Here is a 19,999-nt window from a genome sequence, read left to right as displayed (position 1 = left end):
TTGTCGGCAAATTCAGAGCAGTGGAACTGCAGGAGACTGAAAGGAGGCCCCCTTCAAGAGCTCCTTCCTTGAAGCTGTACCTTTCTTTTAGACAGTTGTCATTATCTTTGTCTAAAGGTCACGGCCAAATTGAATAAAAAGAAAGCTGTGTGTTCCTGTCGCTGCACAAAGGCAGTATTGACTTTCCTAATCCAGTTTGCCGAGGGGTGAGAGAATTAAATTAGATATCTAAGCACAGAAATCGAGAGCCTTTGAAAACAAAGATAAGGAGACAGGCTGTATTTGCCTCCCCCCCCCTCCTCTTCTTCTTCTCTCTCTTTCCCTGGGAGCACTGGGCTCACAATTTTGCAGGTGTGTCATCTGATCCATGGCTTGCATCGATCAAAACTGTGCCAATGCATATTTAATTAGCAAGGGGACCCTGGATGCATTATGGCCATCATCCATATATTGAATGGACTGTCAGACTTTTTGAATGCTTCCCAAACCCCCTCTTGCTTTGTTGTTTGGGGAGCTTCTGCATTTTGTCTGAGCGGCCAAAAGTTTCTTTGTTTTTAGTTGCTGATGCATACAACACCACTGAGGAGAATACAAACAAGTGAAGTCCTGAAGTGTTTATTTTGTCTAATGGGAAGGGAGGGGGTGAGGATTGAAAACCTGGGCTTTAATTCCTTTGGGTAACAGATTTTTACCCAACTGATTTTTTTTTTAAATGGAAAAAAAAACCCTAATTAAATGGGATTTTAGACTATTATATTCAAGATAAAGCATTTTATGACAGCTTTAATTAAATCATGAATTAATGCCGCTGCTGCACTTTTCCCTTGTAGTAAAGCAAGGGAAAAGAACTTTTTAAAGTAAACATTGAAGAGTATTAAAAGATGCAAGAAATCTTTCCTACACACACAGACACACCAATAACCCAGGGCCAATGCATTTAATGCTAAAATGAAATAAGTAAACCCTGAGCCCAGTTTTGCAGAGATTTGTGTTTTGGCATTCTGCTCATGATCGTCCTCGTGTATCGATTCACACATCATGGGTTGCAATACGGATTCCCCCATGCACAAAAGCTACTCCAGAATTTCTGGGAACTCCTTTTTACAAGACAATCCAGACAAAGTATTGCTTGCTAAACAGATGTAATACACAAAGTCTGCTCAGAATAAAGGGCAGCAGACTGTGCACATGTTTTGGTTCCATTCAAGCTCATCCACACAGTCTAGCTAGTTGTTTTTGCTCATTTGCTTAGGAGCTGGCTTAGCACAGTTTTCCTGGTAAAGTAAGGAGGAGTGGGAGGCTGGAGGAGGGGTGTGGGGAGGGAGTGTAAGGCCACAAAGGTTTGCTGCAGGGACTCCTGGGAAGTATATTTGCATACATCTTCTCACAAAGGCTGACTGCTTCCTGGCTTAGACAGAGTGTTGCCTGATAAACAGACTTAACACACAAATGTCTGTCTGGAATAAACAACAGCAAGCTTTGATTTACATTTCTATTATCAAAGATAATCTCTTTCCCAGTGTATGGGAATTAAAAAGCCTGTCACAAAAATGAGTCTGGAATTGCTGTGATTTTACTACTATGTCAAACTCCCTCTCCCTCCCCCAACCGAGGAGCTGATGAGATACAGTAGAGGGGGAAAAAATTAGGAGTTAAAGATAGCAATAAAGAACCTTGGCCCAAACAGTCAAATATATAGGCATATCTCTAATGCAAATAAAATAAAATAAATAAATAAATAAATAAATAAATAAATAAATAAATAAATAAGGCCTACATTATAGATGATAAGCAAAGGAATCTCTCATAGACTTCATTGATTTGCACCTTGGTAGAGGGATAACACTTTAGAAGGGTGTAATGATTAACTTGAATGGGATCCAAAAGTTTCACAGTGCATGATTCCAAAACTTTTCAGCTCTTTGTACTGCAACTGTCCTCAACCCATCTGCAATGGCTATGGATAATAGTCTCATCCATCTGGAGGATAGTGGTTTTGAAAAGGCTCCTATAAGTAGATCAAACAGAAAGTATGAATGATGCGATTATCCAACAATACCCCCATTTTCAGAGAAAGAAAAGGGTTGCCGTATTTATATTCAGTCAATTTATCGACCTTCCACCAATACCAATATTCTCAGAGTGATCCACAGCAATAAGAAATAAACCATTAATAGCAAACAACCATTTAAAAGTTAAGACAGTAGATAGGACTGCCAACATTATAAGCTTCATATCATTTCACAGGTATATTCTTTGTTCCAAATGTAAAAGGGTTTTTATCTTTAAATAAAAGCAGACTTATAAATGTTACAGTTTTCCATATCTAAATGACTTGTAGCAAAAGAATGACTAAATTTGTTTCCAAAAAAGTGGCTATTTATGTTCATGCATCTTTCTGTAATTTTTAAAGAGGGATAAACTTTCAAGGATTTTGACACAACATTACTGTGTCTATGAAAGTCAAGAAATTCTGTCTAAAGGCTACTTAGTTTCAGAAAATCTGAAATGCTTCATCAAAAATAAAATGCTTGACACATCTCTAATTTTCTCTTTTCCTTTTTATCATTCACCAAAATGTATGATTCAAAAACATTTTTTTTGCAAATATATTGCTGCTAGTACACTCACAGTGATCTCTGAACAGAAGTCCTATGAAACAACATATAGTATATAACTCTTGGCTAATTTGTTCCATAATATCTCTATTTCAGCCTCCAAAATGTTTTAAGAGGGCACCATCAAATCGTGCTAGGACTAGATTTCTGTATAAAAATATGCTAGAACTCAAATTGTTATTCTTCACTATAATGCCTCTAGCTCCATCTGTAGTAAGTTATGTTGGGCACAATCCGTTTTTAAATTCCTTTTTGCGGGACAGTCGTGGGTTTCTTTCATTGAAATTAATGAAATGCAACCCTTTTTTTTTAGCCTAATTACATCACGTGAACCCTGCTATTTTGTAGTTACTTGTGTTTTTAACACTATTTGACCAATGGTGAAAACTGATGTGAAAGAAATTAATATGTAATACTTAAATTATTACGTATATGTCCAGTGGCTTTAATTTTTCCAAATGGTACCTTTGCTTGTTTTTCTTTCTTTTGTATAGAATTGAAAATTAATTGTACATTTTATCTAGATCTCTAAGTGATAATTTTATCAAAATTGCATCTGAAACTTCTTTTTACTTTTATTATTTACCTGCTGTTAGATATATCCACCTTTTAAAACCGCATCGTTACATGCATGCAAACGGTAGATAATGCAGGATATTGTATGTAATATGTGGTGAATGTGCATTGTGATCTACATTTTATATATAACGGAAAGTATAGCCCTTTTATCAATAAATCTGTCATGCTATGGAGTGTTGCAGGATTGACCCAAGTAGGCAAATTTCCATCAGCTTGATGGGCTTTCTGTCATCTTTCTTCTGCAATCCACATTCCTCCAACCTGAAATTTGTTTCTAACAGAGCAGATTTCAATGGTGGCTATTGCCAGCCTTCCTGTTGTCAAGAAAAAAGTGCAGCAAACTAAGATAAGCCTTCTAGCATAGATCACTAGTGGGATGCTAATGTATGTGAGTGCTTTTTGTTCTCAAGTAGCTGCTAATAGCTGCCTTACTCCCTCTCCCATGTCTTTGGGTGCTTGCTTGTTTCCCATTCTAAAAGTGGTTGATAAGGATAGATTTTAAGAATGTCTTGGGAGAAGAAACATATTTATAACATGTATTATATTAATTCCATCCTTGGAATCTTGAGACCCATCATTTCTTTTCTAATAATCTCTAATAACAAGAATATTTGGAAATGAGATGGGAAGCATGTGTGGATGTCAACAGTCTAACTCAGGACTATAACATAGCAGAAAAGTCCCCTTGGTTAACTTTTAATCCATCTCTAGGAGAAGTTCCCTCTCTTAGTTTTAAATAAAGGAGGGGGGACCTCCAGGATAGCTAGATGAGGACCCACATTGTTGGGGGAAATATGCTGACTCGGTAAACTGCTTAGAGAGGGCTGCAAAAGCACTATGAAGTGGTATAAAAGTCTAAGTGCTATTGCACTGCTACATAGCATCTACATTAGGGGTGTCAAACTTGTGGCCCGTGGGCCAATGCATCACGTGCTGCCCCCCCCCGCCTGGCTTAGCGAAGGGGAAAAAGTCATGGTGATGACACCATGAAGATGCAAGTTTGACATCTCTGATCTATGTACTTAAAATATAGTGTGACAAAAGAAAACCTGAAAAAAAAACCTGAAAAAAATAGGTACCAATATATTAAACAAGAAAAGCCAAAGGCCTAGGCAAGGATACAACTACCTTGAATTATTGCTCCCAGTAATGGCACCACAATTAGGGCTTCTTTCAAGGATCTTAAAGGTCAGATTAATACATGCCAGTATAAATATTCTGGTACCAAGATTCTTGGCCGCCTAATTCAAAAATAAAATAATAAAATATGTTCAAAACTGAACAAACAACCAGTACACATCATAGAAAATAAGCATCATATTTTCCAAGCTTTCTTGGGTTATCTGAAGATTCTCTATTAACTTCTGAAAAGCAATAGAGAGGAAAAGATGCAAAGTAATGGATTATTGTGCTATGCGGTCCTCTCTGGGAAAGGAAGAAGCTGTTTTTAAGTGACAAGCTGGATATAGGAATATTCCTTAAGCTTCATAAGGAAAATGCAATCCCTTCAGTTTCCTCATTTTCTGTACTTGGGAATTACTTACATTGCTTTCATGTTGTCAAGATTAAGTTTCTGTTCCCTGGCTCTCATCCAGTTCATTTCCTTCTCCTGGTGTTATCTCACCTAGTTGAGATTTGAGAGATACAGCCTGGGTGTCATCTGCATATTGTGGTCAGTGTGATCAAAAGCAGCTGAGAGAAACGGAGGAAAAATGACATACTAAAGATAACATGTAGTCTTCGTATGACTTCTGTCCATGTAAAAGCAGGCATTTCCTGTTATAATTCTATTCTTATTTAAGAGACACAGTGAAGTTCTTGTTTAACTTTCTGAGTACTGTATCCGGTAAGTTTTCCATGATATGGTATCAGAAGTCAAATTTTAAATCTGTGCCTTCCTAACATGAAAAAAGGAAATCCTTTCTCTTGCTATAAACACAGACATTAGATTGTTCTAAGAAAAATGCATTACTTGGTGGAAAATATCAGAATCCAGAAAACTTGTTATTGTGATTATTTTTTAAGATGAAAATGTAGCAGAGAAATGCTTCTTAAGCTATGTATTATATACAGACACATTCACAAACCCTGAGCATTGTTACTGATGATCTTACTACTTTTTCCTGAAAATTGTCTTTTTGAAAAGAGAATTTTTGGCAATCACTAGAACCCAAATGAAATATCAAAACAGGATGAATGTTGAATCAGCTATTAAGAGTTTCTTTTTAAATATCTTATTCCAGAGAAGGATAAAATATGCTATTGTAATCAGGCACATACAAACCATTAAGATTTATATACAGTGTACTAAATACATGGAAAAATTAAGTGGATTACTTATTTAGTAATTCATTCTATTTATGTTGCCTGATTCCAGAATGAGAGTCTGCGCAGCTCACAATAACACAACAGAATAAAACATATGTGATAAGAAGAAACGTAAAACAAAAACCATAGTAGAAAACAAGAAAAACAATAAGATGGCAAATTTGGCAACAACTCAAATATCCCACAACATTGAGTGGGAAACTCCAGCCACCCTATGCCTGGGAGAATAGCTAGGTCTTTATGGTGCACTAGAATGCCAGCAAGAAGGGAACCATCCTGATCTCAAAAAAACCCCAAACCATCATGTTTTAGAAGGCAGGTGCTGAAACAGGAGGCACACTTTCTGAGTTTTTATAGATGATAATATTTGATCAAGGAAACCCAGTCCTTTTGACTCAAATTGACCAGGCAGACACATAGGAGATAGGCAGTCCCTCAAATAACTGTTGTATTTCATGTGGGGCTTCTAAAGTCATAATCAGCTTTTGAATTGCACTGAAGCAAGCTGGCAACTTCTTGAAGTAGTGGCATCCTATTAACATACTCAAGTATACCCATCATTGCCCACAACTGGGACAGTTGAAGCTTTCAAGTGATCTTCAAGGGCAATATGCCTGTAAAAGCATATTGCAATAATTGAACCATGAGGCATGGATGGCTATCTGAAGAGCTTCATGATCCAGAAAAAGGTGAATGTGATATCATTAGGTTACATCAAACTCCACCTTGATGGAGTTTAATCAGTTCAGGGACTTTTGGGGAAGGTCTACTCGTGTTCTTCCTGTGTCTAAAATTACAGAGAAATATATAGACAGACAGACAGACAGACAGATATAGATATAGATAATAACAATATAATCAACATAATACCAAAAGATGGGGGTGTTGTTTAGAGTCCAGAGAAGAGCAACAAAGAGAGTGGAGGCTAAGCAGTACAATGAACAGTTGCAGGAATTGGGTATGAGAAAGAGAAGGATGACATAATAGCAGTCTTCCAGTATTTTATGGGCTATCACAGAGAATGGGGTCAATCTATTTTCCAAACATGAGGGCAGAACAGGAGGTAATGGATGGAAGCTTAACAAACAAGAGATCCAACTGAGAATTAAGGAGAAATTTATGTCAGGGAGAACAATCAATGGAACAGATTATTTTCACAAGTTGTGGGTGCTCCATTACCAGAGTCCTGTCTGAAAATGGTATGGGCTCATTGTGTGAAATGGTATGGGGTCTCTTTCTTGATGAGGGGGTTGGACTAGAAGACTGCCAAGCTTCCTTCCAAATCTGTTATTCTGCATTATGTGTATACTACCTGGTTCCTAGTAATCTGGATATATTGTAAAGCACCCTCCTTTGTGTCACTTAGAAGATCATTGAGCACAGTTTTATTTCACCAAGCTTTCAGTTCCTGTTAAGTATTGGCATTCAGTTTGGGAAGCATTTGTATATGATTGTTGCCTTTAAATATTTTAGTGTATCATAGTCTGCGGAGATTATTCTTTTGGGGGGGGGGGAACTATAAAAACCATACAATAAAAGAAGCAAATATTTTGTCATTTTTAAAAAACCAAATACAATGGAACTGAATTATAAAGAGTATGAGGCTTTATACCTTTGTCCCCCGCTTGATCCCAGTTTGCATTGTGGGTTGGATATACATTTACTCTACACCAAGGGTCCCCAAACCCTGGTCTGTGGACCAGCACTGATCTGTGGCATGTCAGCAAACCAGATTTTTCTGCTTCTAGAACAAAGAAAAAAATTCCCCTCATCTAGTTTTCCTAGCTTCTTTTTCAGACTAAAATTCACTAATAAGGATCTATAAATTAAAACGGCGTATTCTGTATTTTTATAGGGGCAGGAGTAATTCATATAAATATGAAAAATGTAATATTTCAATAGCAAGCAATTAGCATGTTAATGAATTTTGATAGCATTCGAATATCCTCTCCAAGGGAGATGGGCAGTTAAGAAATATAAATTTTTAAAAAAATTAGGCATGTTTTATATATATAAAAACATCATTGGAATACAAAGCCCAGGTCTTCGCTGATAATATAGGAGTCTTTGGGTTATGATTGTAATGGAGCCTGCCTTTTACTCTCATAAGTTGTGACTGTTGTAAAGCGAGTCACCACATGCCTGGATCCATTTTTACAACCTTTTTGATGGTGGTTGTAATACAAACACCACAGTTGTTAATCAAAACCATTATTTGCTATGGGGCGTTTTTGCCAAAAACTGGAAGTAAATGGTTTCGACAAAGACATCGTAAGTCACATGACCAGTGGAAATTGTCATATGTGCAGATCAGTTGCCAAGTGGCCAAAATGTAGTCATAAGATCATGATGGAGGACTGACTGTTGGAACTTTAGAACTGGGTTGTAATTACTTTGCGGGGGGGGGGGGGTATTGTAACTTTGACAGTCAAGGACTTACACCTGTTTAGGCTTTGAAGTCTTAAATGATGAATTTTGGCTTCAGATTCATTTTTTTAAAATGCTGTAAAAATTAAACATTAATATAAATCACCACCTTGCTTCCTGTGGGGCTGTTTCGGTTTTTGGGTTTTCTCTATTAAAAATGCTTCAGACTATAAAGCCAGCTACTCTTCCACAGTCAGCTCCTTTAATTTTGGACCATATTTATGTTTTGTAGATTCAAGTCAGTCAGAAAGTCCCAGCCAGCCAAGCGAAGCTGATATTAAGGACCAGCCTGAAAATGGTGAGTTTTGCCAAGCTTATGTCAAGTCTGTGTGTTTTTTTAGGGAAATTGAACCACAGGCCCCAGGAGATGCCTTATATGTATTAGATATGCCCATTTTCTTTCAAGTAAGGCAAGGCTTGGAAATCATGGCCCTTTTATGACTTGTGGACTTCAACTCCCAGAATTCCCGAGCCATCCATGTGGCTCGGGAATTCTGGGTGTTGAAGTCCGCAAGTCATAGAAGGGCCGTAGTTCCTCACCCTTGAAGTAAGGCCTGGGTAGTTCTGAGCAGGCTGTTTATTTCAAGCTACAAACAAGGCAAGTGGGAAAGCACATTGTTTCCAGTTACAAGTGTCCCACTTTTGCCACTTTTCTTTTTTGTTGAGTAAAGATAAAGAACTGAAAGAATAGTGGAAAAGATAAAAAGAATTAGGATTGCATTGAATTTGGATTCAAGGCAAGTTCTAAAGAACAATATCCTATGATTCAAGTAGGTTACAGAGGTGGATGGGCGCGTACCTGGTTAGCCTGGATTATGTTTATATTCTGTCTGGAAGTGAGATTGCAAGGAAATACGACTTCAGCAATAGAGTGGTCAATGCTTGGAATGCACTTTTGACTGTATTGTTACATCCTCTAACCCCCATAACTTTAACCTTAAACTGTCTACTATTGACCTCACCCCATTCCTAAGAGGTCGGTAGGGGCGTGCATAAGCGCACCAGCGTGTCTAACGTCCCTATCCTACTATTCCCATTTATTTGTATCCATTTCCTGTGTTCTTAATTCATGTTTATTCTTATTCCTGTTATCTTGTACATGAGTGACAAACTAAATAAATAATAAATAAATAAAAATGAAATCATTTTTAGTGTCATTGGGAATGGAGTCATTCCTGTTGAGAATTCTACCCCAATTTTTAATGAAGGGCAGATTCAGCAATGTTCACCTTGTCTATTGGAGTATAAGGAGATTAGTACTTTCACCAGTATAAATCATTAAAATACTCATCAGTGATATGCCTAATCAGCATTTGCCGGCCATGCCTAATGGTATTAAAGACACAGGAACATTTCTTAGTATTTGCAGAGCCACACCATATCACATTAAAAAAAATTGAAAGGAAAAACATTACCTTAAAATTCTCAATTATTGCCAAAGGAATTATAAATTAAGGCCTTTAATACTTGGTCTTGAAGTATAGCATACAATTTCTTAGCTATAGTTCGCTTACTGTTATCAGATTAAATTCTTTCGTTTTACTGAGGTTGGAGTAGGTGAGAAACAGTTAAAAGAAATATGAAGTCCACCAACATTCTTAACAGTTATGATTTGGCAATAAAGTGTTGATAATACAAGACTTAATAAAAACATGTACACATTTTTCAAAGAATTGTCTATATTTACATATAAACTTGAAAAAGGGATAATATTCATTACTCCAGCTGTTCTCCTGTGCTTGCTGATTTAATTGTGTATTAAAAAGTTGTTTCCCTGAATATCTTCAGTATTCAAATCAAACATCTTGATAATTCAAAAGCATGTCCTAACTCTGTCTTCAAAAATGAAAGATACCTTGTTCTTCCTAGTAGTAAAAAGTATCAAACAATTTCTTACATTTGTTCATGGAATCTTTGTGATAAATGCATTTTGTAATTGCAGATATTTTGTTAATGTGGTATAAGTAGTCAATTATAGATAATTTACAATATGTTTAATTTTGGATACATGGAAATTTTAAAAGCAAGCTCTATAGATCTCAAATACATGAAGCCTGTATCTAGTTTTGTAATAATAGAAAAGTGGGGGGAAAATGACATTCCCGTCCCTCAAATGCTAAATAGAATAACCCCATTTTCAATTTAAAGGAACAAAACCAGCCATTTCTTGAGTGGCTAGTCCTTTGTAAAATATGGCTTGGTGCATCCTTTCTAGACTAATCATAAAGAGTCTACAAGTTTTTCTTTTATCTCCTTTTAAAAGGCCACTCAGATCCTAAAATGTTAATGCTAAATATTATTAAGGAAAAGATGCCAACTTTTTCACTAAAAGTATACACATTCCATTGAATTCCATTGTATTCCATTGAATATACAGTGTGTGTGCCTGCGTGCGTGCGTACGTACGTACATACTATACACACACACACACACACACACACACACACACAGACATATATATATATATATATTGTTTTGGTGAGGAAGAGTTAAAAAAATTCTCTGCCAATACAAGTTTTTCAGTTCAGGACAAGTCTTCTTTGCCCACTGGTACATGACCCTTTTAGTTTCTTTAGATGAAGAGACGCTGTTGTGTTCTATGTTCTATTTCAAGACTTGTACTTAACATTTAGAAGTGATATTAAAGAGTTGTTAACAGAATAACAGAGTTGAAAGGATCCTTGAAGATTAGCTTATCTAACTCCATACTCCAACAGGAGATCCTACACCATTCCAGACAAATGGCTGTCCAATCTTTTCTTGAAAATTCCGTGGAGCACACATAACTTTTGGAGCAAGCTGTTCTACTGATTAATTGTTCTCACTGTCAGGAAAATTATCCTTAGTTCCAGATTGATTCTCTCCTTGTTTGGTTTCCATTGATTGCTTCTTGTTTGCCTTCAGGTTCTTTGGAGAATAGGTTGATCACCCTCTTCTTTGTGGCCCCCCCTCCATTATTTTGTATGTTTAAATATTTACATTAATTAAATTATAATTAAAATACATAAATATGTTACAGATTTGGGGTATGTAGAAAGTCAGTAGTTTAGATCCCCACTGACCGTACTGTGAAACTAATATTAAAACTAGTCTATTGTAGTAATATAAGAATAAAAATGAGAATGAAATAAATAAACCATATCTAGCATTCATTTGCCTTTGCTGAGAATCCGTGTATCAGTTAAGAAGAAGACATGTAGAAAGGTTGCTAATTTAAGCAGTAATTTTAAAAGATGTTGATATTAATCATATTCCCATGAAAGAAAGTGCATTATATATCATCCTTTCTAAATTACTTTACAAGTGGGAGCTGTTAGCTTTTTGTCCAATCTTTTTAATTTTAGGATATTTGTTTCCCAGGAGTGGTCTTATGCCTGTTAAATTAATTCTGTGTTTTGCACTAGATAAGGGAATAAATTATGCCTATAGCAGATTAATAATAGTGCTAGTAGTAGGAACAATAATTTATTACATTTATATACCACCTGACTCCCAGCAACTCTGAACTTTACAGAAATCTAGTCTGGGAATATATAGAGTACCTGGAAAACTTTTGCTAACACCATTTATGGTTGATTTCCAACCAGAATTATTCATTGTTTGAAAAAGATGGAAATCTAAAAGACTAGATTGTGACCATTACTTTTAATATTGTGATTGGACATTGGAAAAAATACAGTAAGTTTCTTGTTTAAAACCCACACTTGCTCCAATATGTCATAGATCCTGTTGTCTTCAGTGAAACTTACATTCAGGAAAATGCTTAGGCTTTGGGTTGAATATATTGATCCATTGTCATGGTTTGGTTTGTTGATCTCATCACAACTGAGCTGGGCTAATATATGAGTTCATAAACCATGGTTGAAAACCACAAGAGTTCACAAAGGACTTTTAGTCAAGTTCAGATAAACCACATTAATCCCAAAATCAGGATATATTTGCTTTGTAGGCTTTTCTCCGTAAAAGTAACGATATTTGTAAGTGTCTATAAAACCGAGTCACATATAGCTTTGTTCAATGCATGTTGATAGTATAATTATATCATGTTCAATTTGTCTAACATTTTCAAGGAATCTCATTTTAGTATCCCTTCTAATAGTCACAGAATTAAAGATTCTGCTGGCAGTTACCTTATTTATCATCGTAGGGCAGCTTGGTTTATAGTATTTAAATTGCAGTTCAAGGAGTACAAAAGAAAGACATCTGATGTTGAAGAAAGAAGCTGAAAGAAAAGCTTCATACTTTCGAAGTTAGGAAGTAAGTAGGGAGAAGGAAAGCCTCCAGACACAGGATTATGACTCAAAACAGGATTAATCACCAAGATCAGATGTAGTTATCATAGCTTTTGGGAAGGCACATATATCCAAAATTAGTTGAAAGAAGTGCTCCCAAGCTCAAGTGACTGTTACCACAATACTGCTCTTCTAGTTGTTCTAGTTCTACTTGTTAAGGTTATGTGAAACCAAAAAATTGAAAAATAAAATAAAATAAAATAAAAGATTGAAGATACTTGAAGTGTAAAGCAGTTCCTTTTTTTTCTTTTTGCGAATTCACACAGAAGCCTGAAAAGGGAAGGAGAGGGCTATTTTAATAAATAGCAGTTCAGTGCTATGTTTATAGGCAAGTCTATAGCCCTCCTTCACAGTCATGTTCAAAGTATGGCCTAGTAACTTTCCAGTAAAATGTATTGGTATAAACATTAGGTATGGTTCGTTCCATGCTTGAGAGAAGACTGAAAGCTTCATTCTGGAATCATGATGGAAAAGTTTTCTCCACTTCCGAGTTATGTAACTTTGTTTTATTCTAATTGGAATGGTTTCAAATATACCACACTCAAATCAGGAAGGGAAAGAACAAATTCTTGTCAAAGAAAATTACTGATTTCCCATTCCATGAACAGGGCATCTTGATGCAGCTTTATTGCATGGCGTAGTGTTCGTATAAAAATATTCAAGGTATGATACTGGAGAAGAATTAGTAAGCACTAGATTTATAACACATTAAAGTGAACTGAAAAACTGTGAATAATTATTCAACTTTCACTGTTTTTTCCAGAATGAGACATTCTGGAATATCAGTTTAATTGAAATTCAGATTGTCTAAAAGATGCCAGACAGAAAGAGGCATGTGTGCTGGTAATACACACAGAAGTGATCTCCTGATTCCAGTCAGAGAAAGAAGACATTAGACTGGCTTAATGAAACATCATCCTGGTTTCTTAATTCCAAGCAACGTATTTTACTAAGTGGCTTTGTACGCTTAGCACAACTAACCCAGACTTTTCCTCATGGGAAACACATCATTCTTAAGCAGCATATAGAGTTTGCTCCCTAACAAACACAACAGAGATGACTTACTCATCCCCATCCTTTCTAATTTTTATCCCTCCGCTTTTAGACTGTGTGTGAAAAAATTTAAAAAGGAATTTATAAAGCCAGTCTGTTTTTGTCGGGCTGCTCTGGGTCTTTGTTACTGCCTCAAGAGTAGGAGAAGGTATTATCCTCCCCAGTGTCTAGGGCTAGGCTGTTTTGATCTACTTTGGTTGACTAGGCTTTTATATTCATACAACACAATAGTTCGCTTTGACCAGTTACACGTTACAAAATGAACATAGCCAGTTGTGTGGCATTGCGTAACTCTTATTTTATCCTGCCCCTCATATCTATATCTTCAACAAGATTATCTGTTCCCAGTGTTATCCAAAGCAACTGAGCCACTGGAGTCTAGAATGTTAAGAAAAAGCTTCTATTATATCAGTGAGCAATAAGTATCTGGATAAGTATTTACTTAGCATATGTTTAGTTTAGTTTAGTTTAGTTTTGGTTTATTTGTATGCCGCCCTTCTCCAGGAGGGACTCAGGGCGGCGAACAACTCAAAGGGGAAAGGGAACATAAACAACAGTACACATAATTAAAATACATGAAAATCACACAGCCATACCAGTCGAGAGGGGAGGGGAACTCATCAACCCCAGGCCTGCCGGCACAGCCAGGTTTTGACAGCTTTCCGGAAGGCCTGGAGAGAGGTGAGAGTCCGGATCTCCGCGGGGAGTTCATTCCAAAGGGCCGGAGCTGCTACAGAGAAGGCCCTCCCCCGGGTAGTAGCCAGATGGCATTGGCTGGTGCACGGAACCTGGAGGAGGCCGACCCTGTGAGATCTGATGGGTCTTTGGGAGGTAATTGGCAGCAGGCGGTCTCTCAAGTACTCAGGTCCAATACCATGAAGGGCTTTATAAGTTACAACTAGCACTTTGAAGCGTATCCGGAGACCGATCGGTAGCCAGTGCAGCTCACGGAGGATAGGTGTAACGTGGGTGTACCGAGGTGCACCCACAATCGCTCGCGCGGCTGCATTCTGGACGAGTTGAAGTCTCCGGATACTCTTCAAAGGCTGCCCCATGTAGCATATGGCATAGAGTGTCAAGGAAATCTATACATCTTAGACACACAATGCAGTCTTGATAGCCTAAAATGCTAATTCATTCTGTTCAATGTTTATGCGTCTATCCTTGATGGATTTCAGGGTGTCAATTAGCTATGTACCAGGTAACTAATGGCACTCTGGTTGCTGGCTCATCTAGTCTCACCTTGTGTTGAAATGCCTTGCACCCAGCCATGTCCAGCACCAGCTTCCACTTTCCTCTCACAGCTAGTATTTTTTCCCCACCGAAGTGGTACCTATTCATACACTTACATACACAATATTTCATGCTTTCAAACTGCTGGGGGGGGGGGGGTAGACTAGAGATCAAGTGACAGGAGCTCTCTTTGTCTCACAGAGCCGAGCTCAAACCACCAGAATGCAGACCATTTCTGGCTGCCATTTCCAGCATTATTAAGCCTCTGTGCCGTTGCATCCCTTCTGGATGAATAATCTGGATGGAACATAATAAGCAAATGTCTGGTGAGCATGTACAGCTGTAACACGGACAATATAATTTATGCCTTACCATTGTAGAAAGGCTTGTGCGATTTTTCCATAATCCACCTCTAGTTGCATTTCTTGATTTCATGTGGCTTCTCATGATATAAACTATGGGATAAACTTGCTTGGTAAGAAGAAATTGGAATATTAAACATAACATTTATTCCATCTGGCATCTATAAAGATTGAATTCTTGTATCTTACAAACTGTTTCTGGTCCAAGTTTAGAATTAAAATCATTGGCCATTGTCACAACCGCTTATTATGGGAGTGCTCTTCATGGAAATAATGCACATTATTATATTATACTTTTGAAAAGCATTTTGGAATTCATATAAGTACAACACTTTTCTGCTCTTCATTAAAGCAACCATCTTTTTCAAATTTCTCTATGAGCCTTAAAAAATACATGGCTCCATTTAAGTTTAAGGAGTCAAGGTGGCGCAGTGGTTAGGGTGCAGTACTGCAGGCCACTTCAGCTGACTGTTATCTGCAGTTCAGCGGTTCTAATCTCACCGGCTCAAGGTTGACTCAGCCTTCCATCCTTCCAAGGTGGGTGAAATGAGGACCCAGACTGTGGGGGCAATATGCTGACTCTGTAAACCACTTAGAGAGAGCTGAAAGCCCTATGAAGCGGTATATAAGTCTAACTGCTATTGCTATTGCTAAGTTAGATAACCTTAAGTCAATCCCTTAAAACATTCACAGTGTATTTCGTGCTCACAAAAAAGTTGTCCTGCCTGGCAAAGAGAGAGAGGACACAAGGAGACAGGGAGGGAGCTAGACTGTCATAATGAAAAGCAGAGAGGAGTTGAGCTTTCAAGAAGTCCAAAACATTTCTTCTAAATGATGTTTCTCAACTGTAGCCCTTTGAAGATGGGTGGACTTCACCTCCCAGAATTCCCCAGTCAGCTAAGCTTACTGGGAATTCTGGAAATTGAAGTCCACCCATCTTCAAGGGGCCAAAGTTGAGAAACACTGTTCTACATGAACCACAGTGGCACAGTGGTTAGAATGCAGTACTGCAGGCTACCTCTGCTGACTGCTGGCTGACTGCAATTTGGTAGTTCAAATCTCACCAGGCTCAAGGTTGACTCAGCCTTCCATCCTTCTAAGGTGGGTAAAATGAGGACCCAAATTGTTGGGAGCAATATGCTGACTCTAAAACAGCTTAGAGAGGGCTGTAAAGCGATATATAAGTCTAAGTGCTATTGCTAAATCATTTTAACTACCTACACCTTGTTCTGTGAATTAATTCACTTCTGCAAATATGCAAGTGTCCCCGTATATATATTATGTACAGTATGAGTATATACATGTTGTGTACAGTATGAGTTTTCTTAATGAATTTAAAAATTTATTTGCCAAAAACATCATCTTAATGGAACCCTGTTATAGTACCATTTATATATAGCACATATGCCGGGTTTTTTTATAGGTATGTCTCTTTGGTATTAGTGATGCTGTGGTATATGTGAATATACAACTACAGTGCAATTTTGGGCATGTCCAATCAGAAATGCATTTAATTGAGTTCAATGACACTTATACACAATAAGATTTCAATCTTAGCCCAGAATCCCACTACCATTGTTTTGTGAATCCCCTGTTATAGATATGAAACATGGTTGATTGTTAACCCAAAATAAAGGTCAATCCAATTCACAGTCAATTCTCAAGACACTATTAAGGCCAAGTGTAGAGCTGCTTCATCAGTGACCTCTATAAATTTCAATATTTGCCAATTGATGAAGGACTACATATTTCACAGTTGTTAACCATTAACCCCCACAGCAGAGGAGATTGAGAAAGAAGGGAAAGGACTCAATCAAGCAAGACTCATATAAAGTACTGAAATGTGAAGCAAATCCTTTGGATTTGACAACATTGTTCAATATTAGTGATTCCAGCAAGTGGCAAAGAAAAAGAAATGCAAATGTCTACCTTTTGGGTTGCAGCAAACAGAATGGAATGAACATATAGTACAGGGGTGTCAAAGTGGTGGCCCGTGGGCTGGATGCATCACATGCAGGTCACACCCCAGCTCTGCAAAGGGAGAAAACGTCACAAAATGTCACATAGCAGCAACTTGACCCTGAGAATTTGACACGCATGATATAGCATATTCTTGCTCTTATGGCATACAAAATGACAACAATGAAGAAGGGGTGTCTTAATAGCGTTTCCTTCTTGACCTCCCTGCCTGTCAAGGACAGCTGCAGGAAAAAGGTAAAAGAAATCAAGATGGGGAATGCAGAAACATGTCTACCAGGTTGGCATTTTTCATTCTCATCCTCCTGCTTCCTATCTTGAGAATTTTTCAGAATTTTGTCATATTCCAATTACTGGTAGTCCTCAGCTTACGACCACAACTGAGCCCAAACTTTATGTTGCTAAGTGGGAAATTTCTTGAGAGAGTTTTGCCTCATTTTATGACTTTTCTTGCCACATTTGTTAAGTGAATCACTGCAGTTGTTAAATGAGTAACCCAGTTGTTAAGTGAATCTGGCTTCCCCATTGACTTCACTTGTCAGAAGGTCACAAAAGGGGACTGCAGGGGACTGCAACTGCGGGGACTGCAACTGTCATAAATATGAACCATTTGCCAGGTATATGAATATAAAGTGCATGACCATGGGGCAGGTGAAATGCTACCGGTTCGGACTGGTTCGCCTGAACCGGTAGTACAAATGGTACCTGTGCATCCGAACCGGTAGTAAAAAAAAATGGTACTGGTTCGAGTGAACCGGTATTTCCGATGATCAGCTGGGACGTGCAATTTATATTAGCTAGAATCATAGGATTTTCTGCTTTCTAGCTAAATAAAATTGCACGTCACAGCTGATAGTCGGAAATCGAAGGTCCTGTGCATGCATGGAGGTGGCGCATGCGACTGAAGCATGTGCACTCACAACACCCAAACCAGTAGGAAAGGTAAGTTTATTTCACCACTGCCATGGGGATGCTGCGATTATCATAAGTGTGAAAAATGGTCATAGGTCACTTTTTCAGTGCCTTTGTAACTTTGAGTGGTCACTAAGCAAACTGTCAAGGACTACCTGTACTTTTGATGCAGTTGCCCTCCAAAAAGACTTTCTCTAACATAGAGAGGGTAGCGGTAGAATCAAATGGCCATAGGACACTTCTCTTAGCCATGCCTTTTTTTTAATACTTAAAAAGATCTCACCCACTTAGTTATCAGGTTGTACAAATTTCAAACGTGCCATCAAAAAAAGTGTGGGCAAGGATATTACATCTCTAGCATTCATTAAGGCAGGCTTTTTTTAAAAAGAGTAAAGCTATTTTAAGGAATAAGATCAATTAAAGAACCTAAGTTTGTATGTGTGAGAAAAAGTTAAAGAGAGAAAATGCATAAAACCTTGTTACTAGAGCCAAGAGTAAGTCAGCTTATGGCCCAGTGGAAAGAGTCTAATGAGGTCATGAATGGCATTGAGGGTTGCTCAGTTTACTTCTTGGGAGGATCTAAATTTCCATCTATGAATGATCATTAATTTCTAGGTTAGCTATGGTTATTCTATTTCTATTCTGATAATTTGACATGATGGGGAAAAGGTAAAGGCTCCCCTCAGACATCTGTGCTAGTTGTTCCTGACTCTAGGGGGTAGAACTCATATCTGTTTCTAAGCCAAAGAGCCAGCGCTGTCTGAAGATGTTTCTGTGGTCATGTGGCCAGCATGACTACATGCCGAAGGCGCACAGAACACTGTTACCTTCCCACCATAGGTGGTTCCTACTTTTCTATTTGCATTTTTACATGCTTTCGAACTGCTAGGTTGGCAGATGCTGGGACAAGTAACAGGCGCTCACTCCGTTACGTGGCGCTAGGGATTCGAACTGCCGACCTTTCTGATTTACAAATGGCGTCTTAGCCACTGACATGATGGTTAGATACTGGTTATCTTATAGAAAGAAATTTCTTGTAGAAAAGGCTTTATTGAATAGAATATCCAATAGAATGTCTAGCTTGTTACATAGTATTTCATCCAGATCGTCTGGAAAAAAGGTTGTTCCTTGCATGCATTTTTCTGTTACTTATGTTTTTTAATCTGCAGATATATTTGCATATCTACATTGTCATAATGGTGGCTGTTTTAATTTATTATTAAACCACTTCTATTTAAGAATTTTCAATCTAATTGGCATTTCTTTGATTTTCTTTTAAAGCCTTACAATACAATACAATACAATACAATACAATACAATACAATACAATACAATACAATACAATACAATAGCATAGCAGAGTTGGAAGGGACCTTGGAGGTCTTCTAGTCCAACCTCCTGCCTAGGCAGGAAACTCTATTCCATTTCAGACAAATGGCTATCCAACATCTTCTTAAAGACTTCCAGTGTTGGGGCATTCACAACTTCTGGAGGCAAGCATTCCACTGATTAATTGTTCTAACTGTCAGGAAATTTCTCCTCAGTTCTAAGTTGTTTCCTTTCTTGATTAATTTTCACCCATTGCTTCTTGTTCTACCCTCAGGTGCCTTGGAGAATAGTTGGACTCCCTCTTCTTTGTGGCAACTCCTGAGATATTGGAACATTGCTATCATGTCTCCCCTAGTACTTCTTTTCATTAAACTAGACATACTCAGTTCCTACAACCGTTCTTCATATGTTTTAGTCTCCAGTGCCCTAATCTTCTTTGTTGCTCTTCTCTGCACTCTTTCTAGAGTCTCCACATCTCTTCTACATCGCAGTGACCAAAACTGAATGCAGTATTCCAAGTGTGGCCTTATTTTCTCTGTCATTCAAAAAACCAAAACATTATTAGGCGAAGATTTCAGATTGTGTCAACAGAATTGTCAAATTATCAGATTCCCTTTACTTTTTCCAACCATTGAGATAGCTTACTCATCTAATGTCTTGAGGCAATTTCAAGTATTTATGCTGGTTCTTCTTAATATTTTACAGCTTTAGGGGTAAATTTTATAATATCCCTATCAGAGACCAGGTCTGTCTTGTGGCTCAGGAGATCCTGTGATCCTGATTAACTTTCTTTTTTTTTACTCATTTTATTGAGATAACAATGCTATTCTTATCATTCTATTATTACTAATAGTCTATATAGATCTGATTTTTTTCTTGTATCAGTTAC

At 37.6% G+C, this 19,999-nt stretch overlaps 1 protein-coding gene across 2 annotated transcripts in view; it reads left to right on the top strand.

The window, feature by feature from the left end:
• Positions 1-19,999, top strand: part of NFIA (nuclear factor I A) — a 331,843-nt gene that overhangs the window by 191,234 nt on the left and 120,610 nt on the right. For both annotated transcript variants that reach the window (XM_014075940.2, XM_014075939.2), the window contains exon 3: positions 8,185-8,250. In XM_014075940.2, coding sequence (XP_013931415.1) covers positions 8,185-8,250 — 66 coding nt within the window. The remainder of the gene's footprint in view (positions 1-8,184; positions 8,251-19,999) is intronic.

The sequence above is a fragment of the Thamnophis sirtalis genome, unplaced genomic scaffold (assembly GCF_051295495.1).
Source record: "Thamnophis sirtalis isolate CommonGarterSnake01/CBP01778 unplaced genomic scaffold, rThaSir2_p1.2 scaffold_7, whole genome shotgun sequence".
Taxonomy (NCBI): Eukaryota; Metazoa; Chordata; class Lepidosauria; order Squamata; family Natricidae; genus Thamnophis; species Thamnophis sirtalis.
The sequence above is the reverse complement of the archived record's forward strand: the minus strand, read 5'-3'. Positions and strand labels throughout refer to the sequence as shown.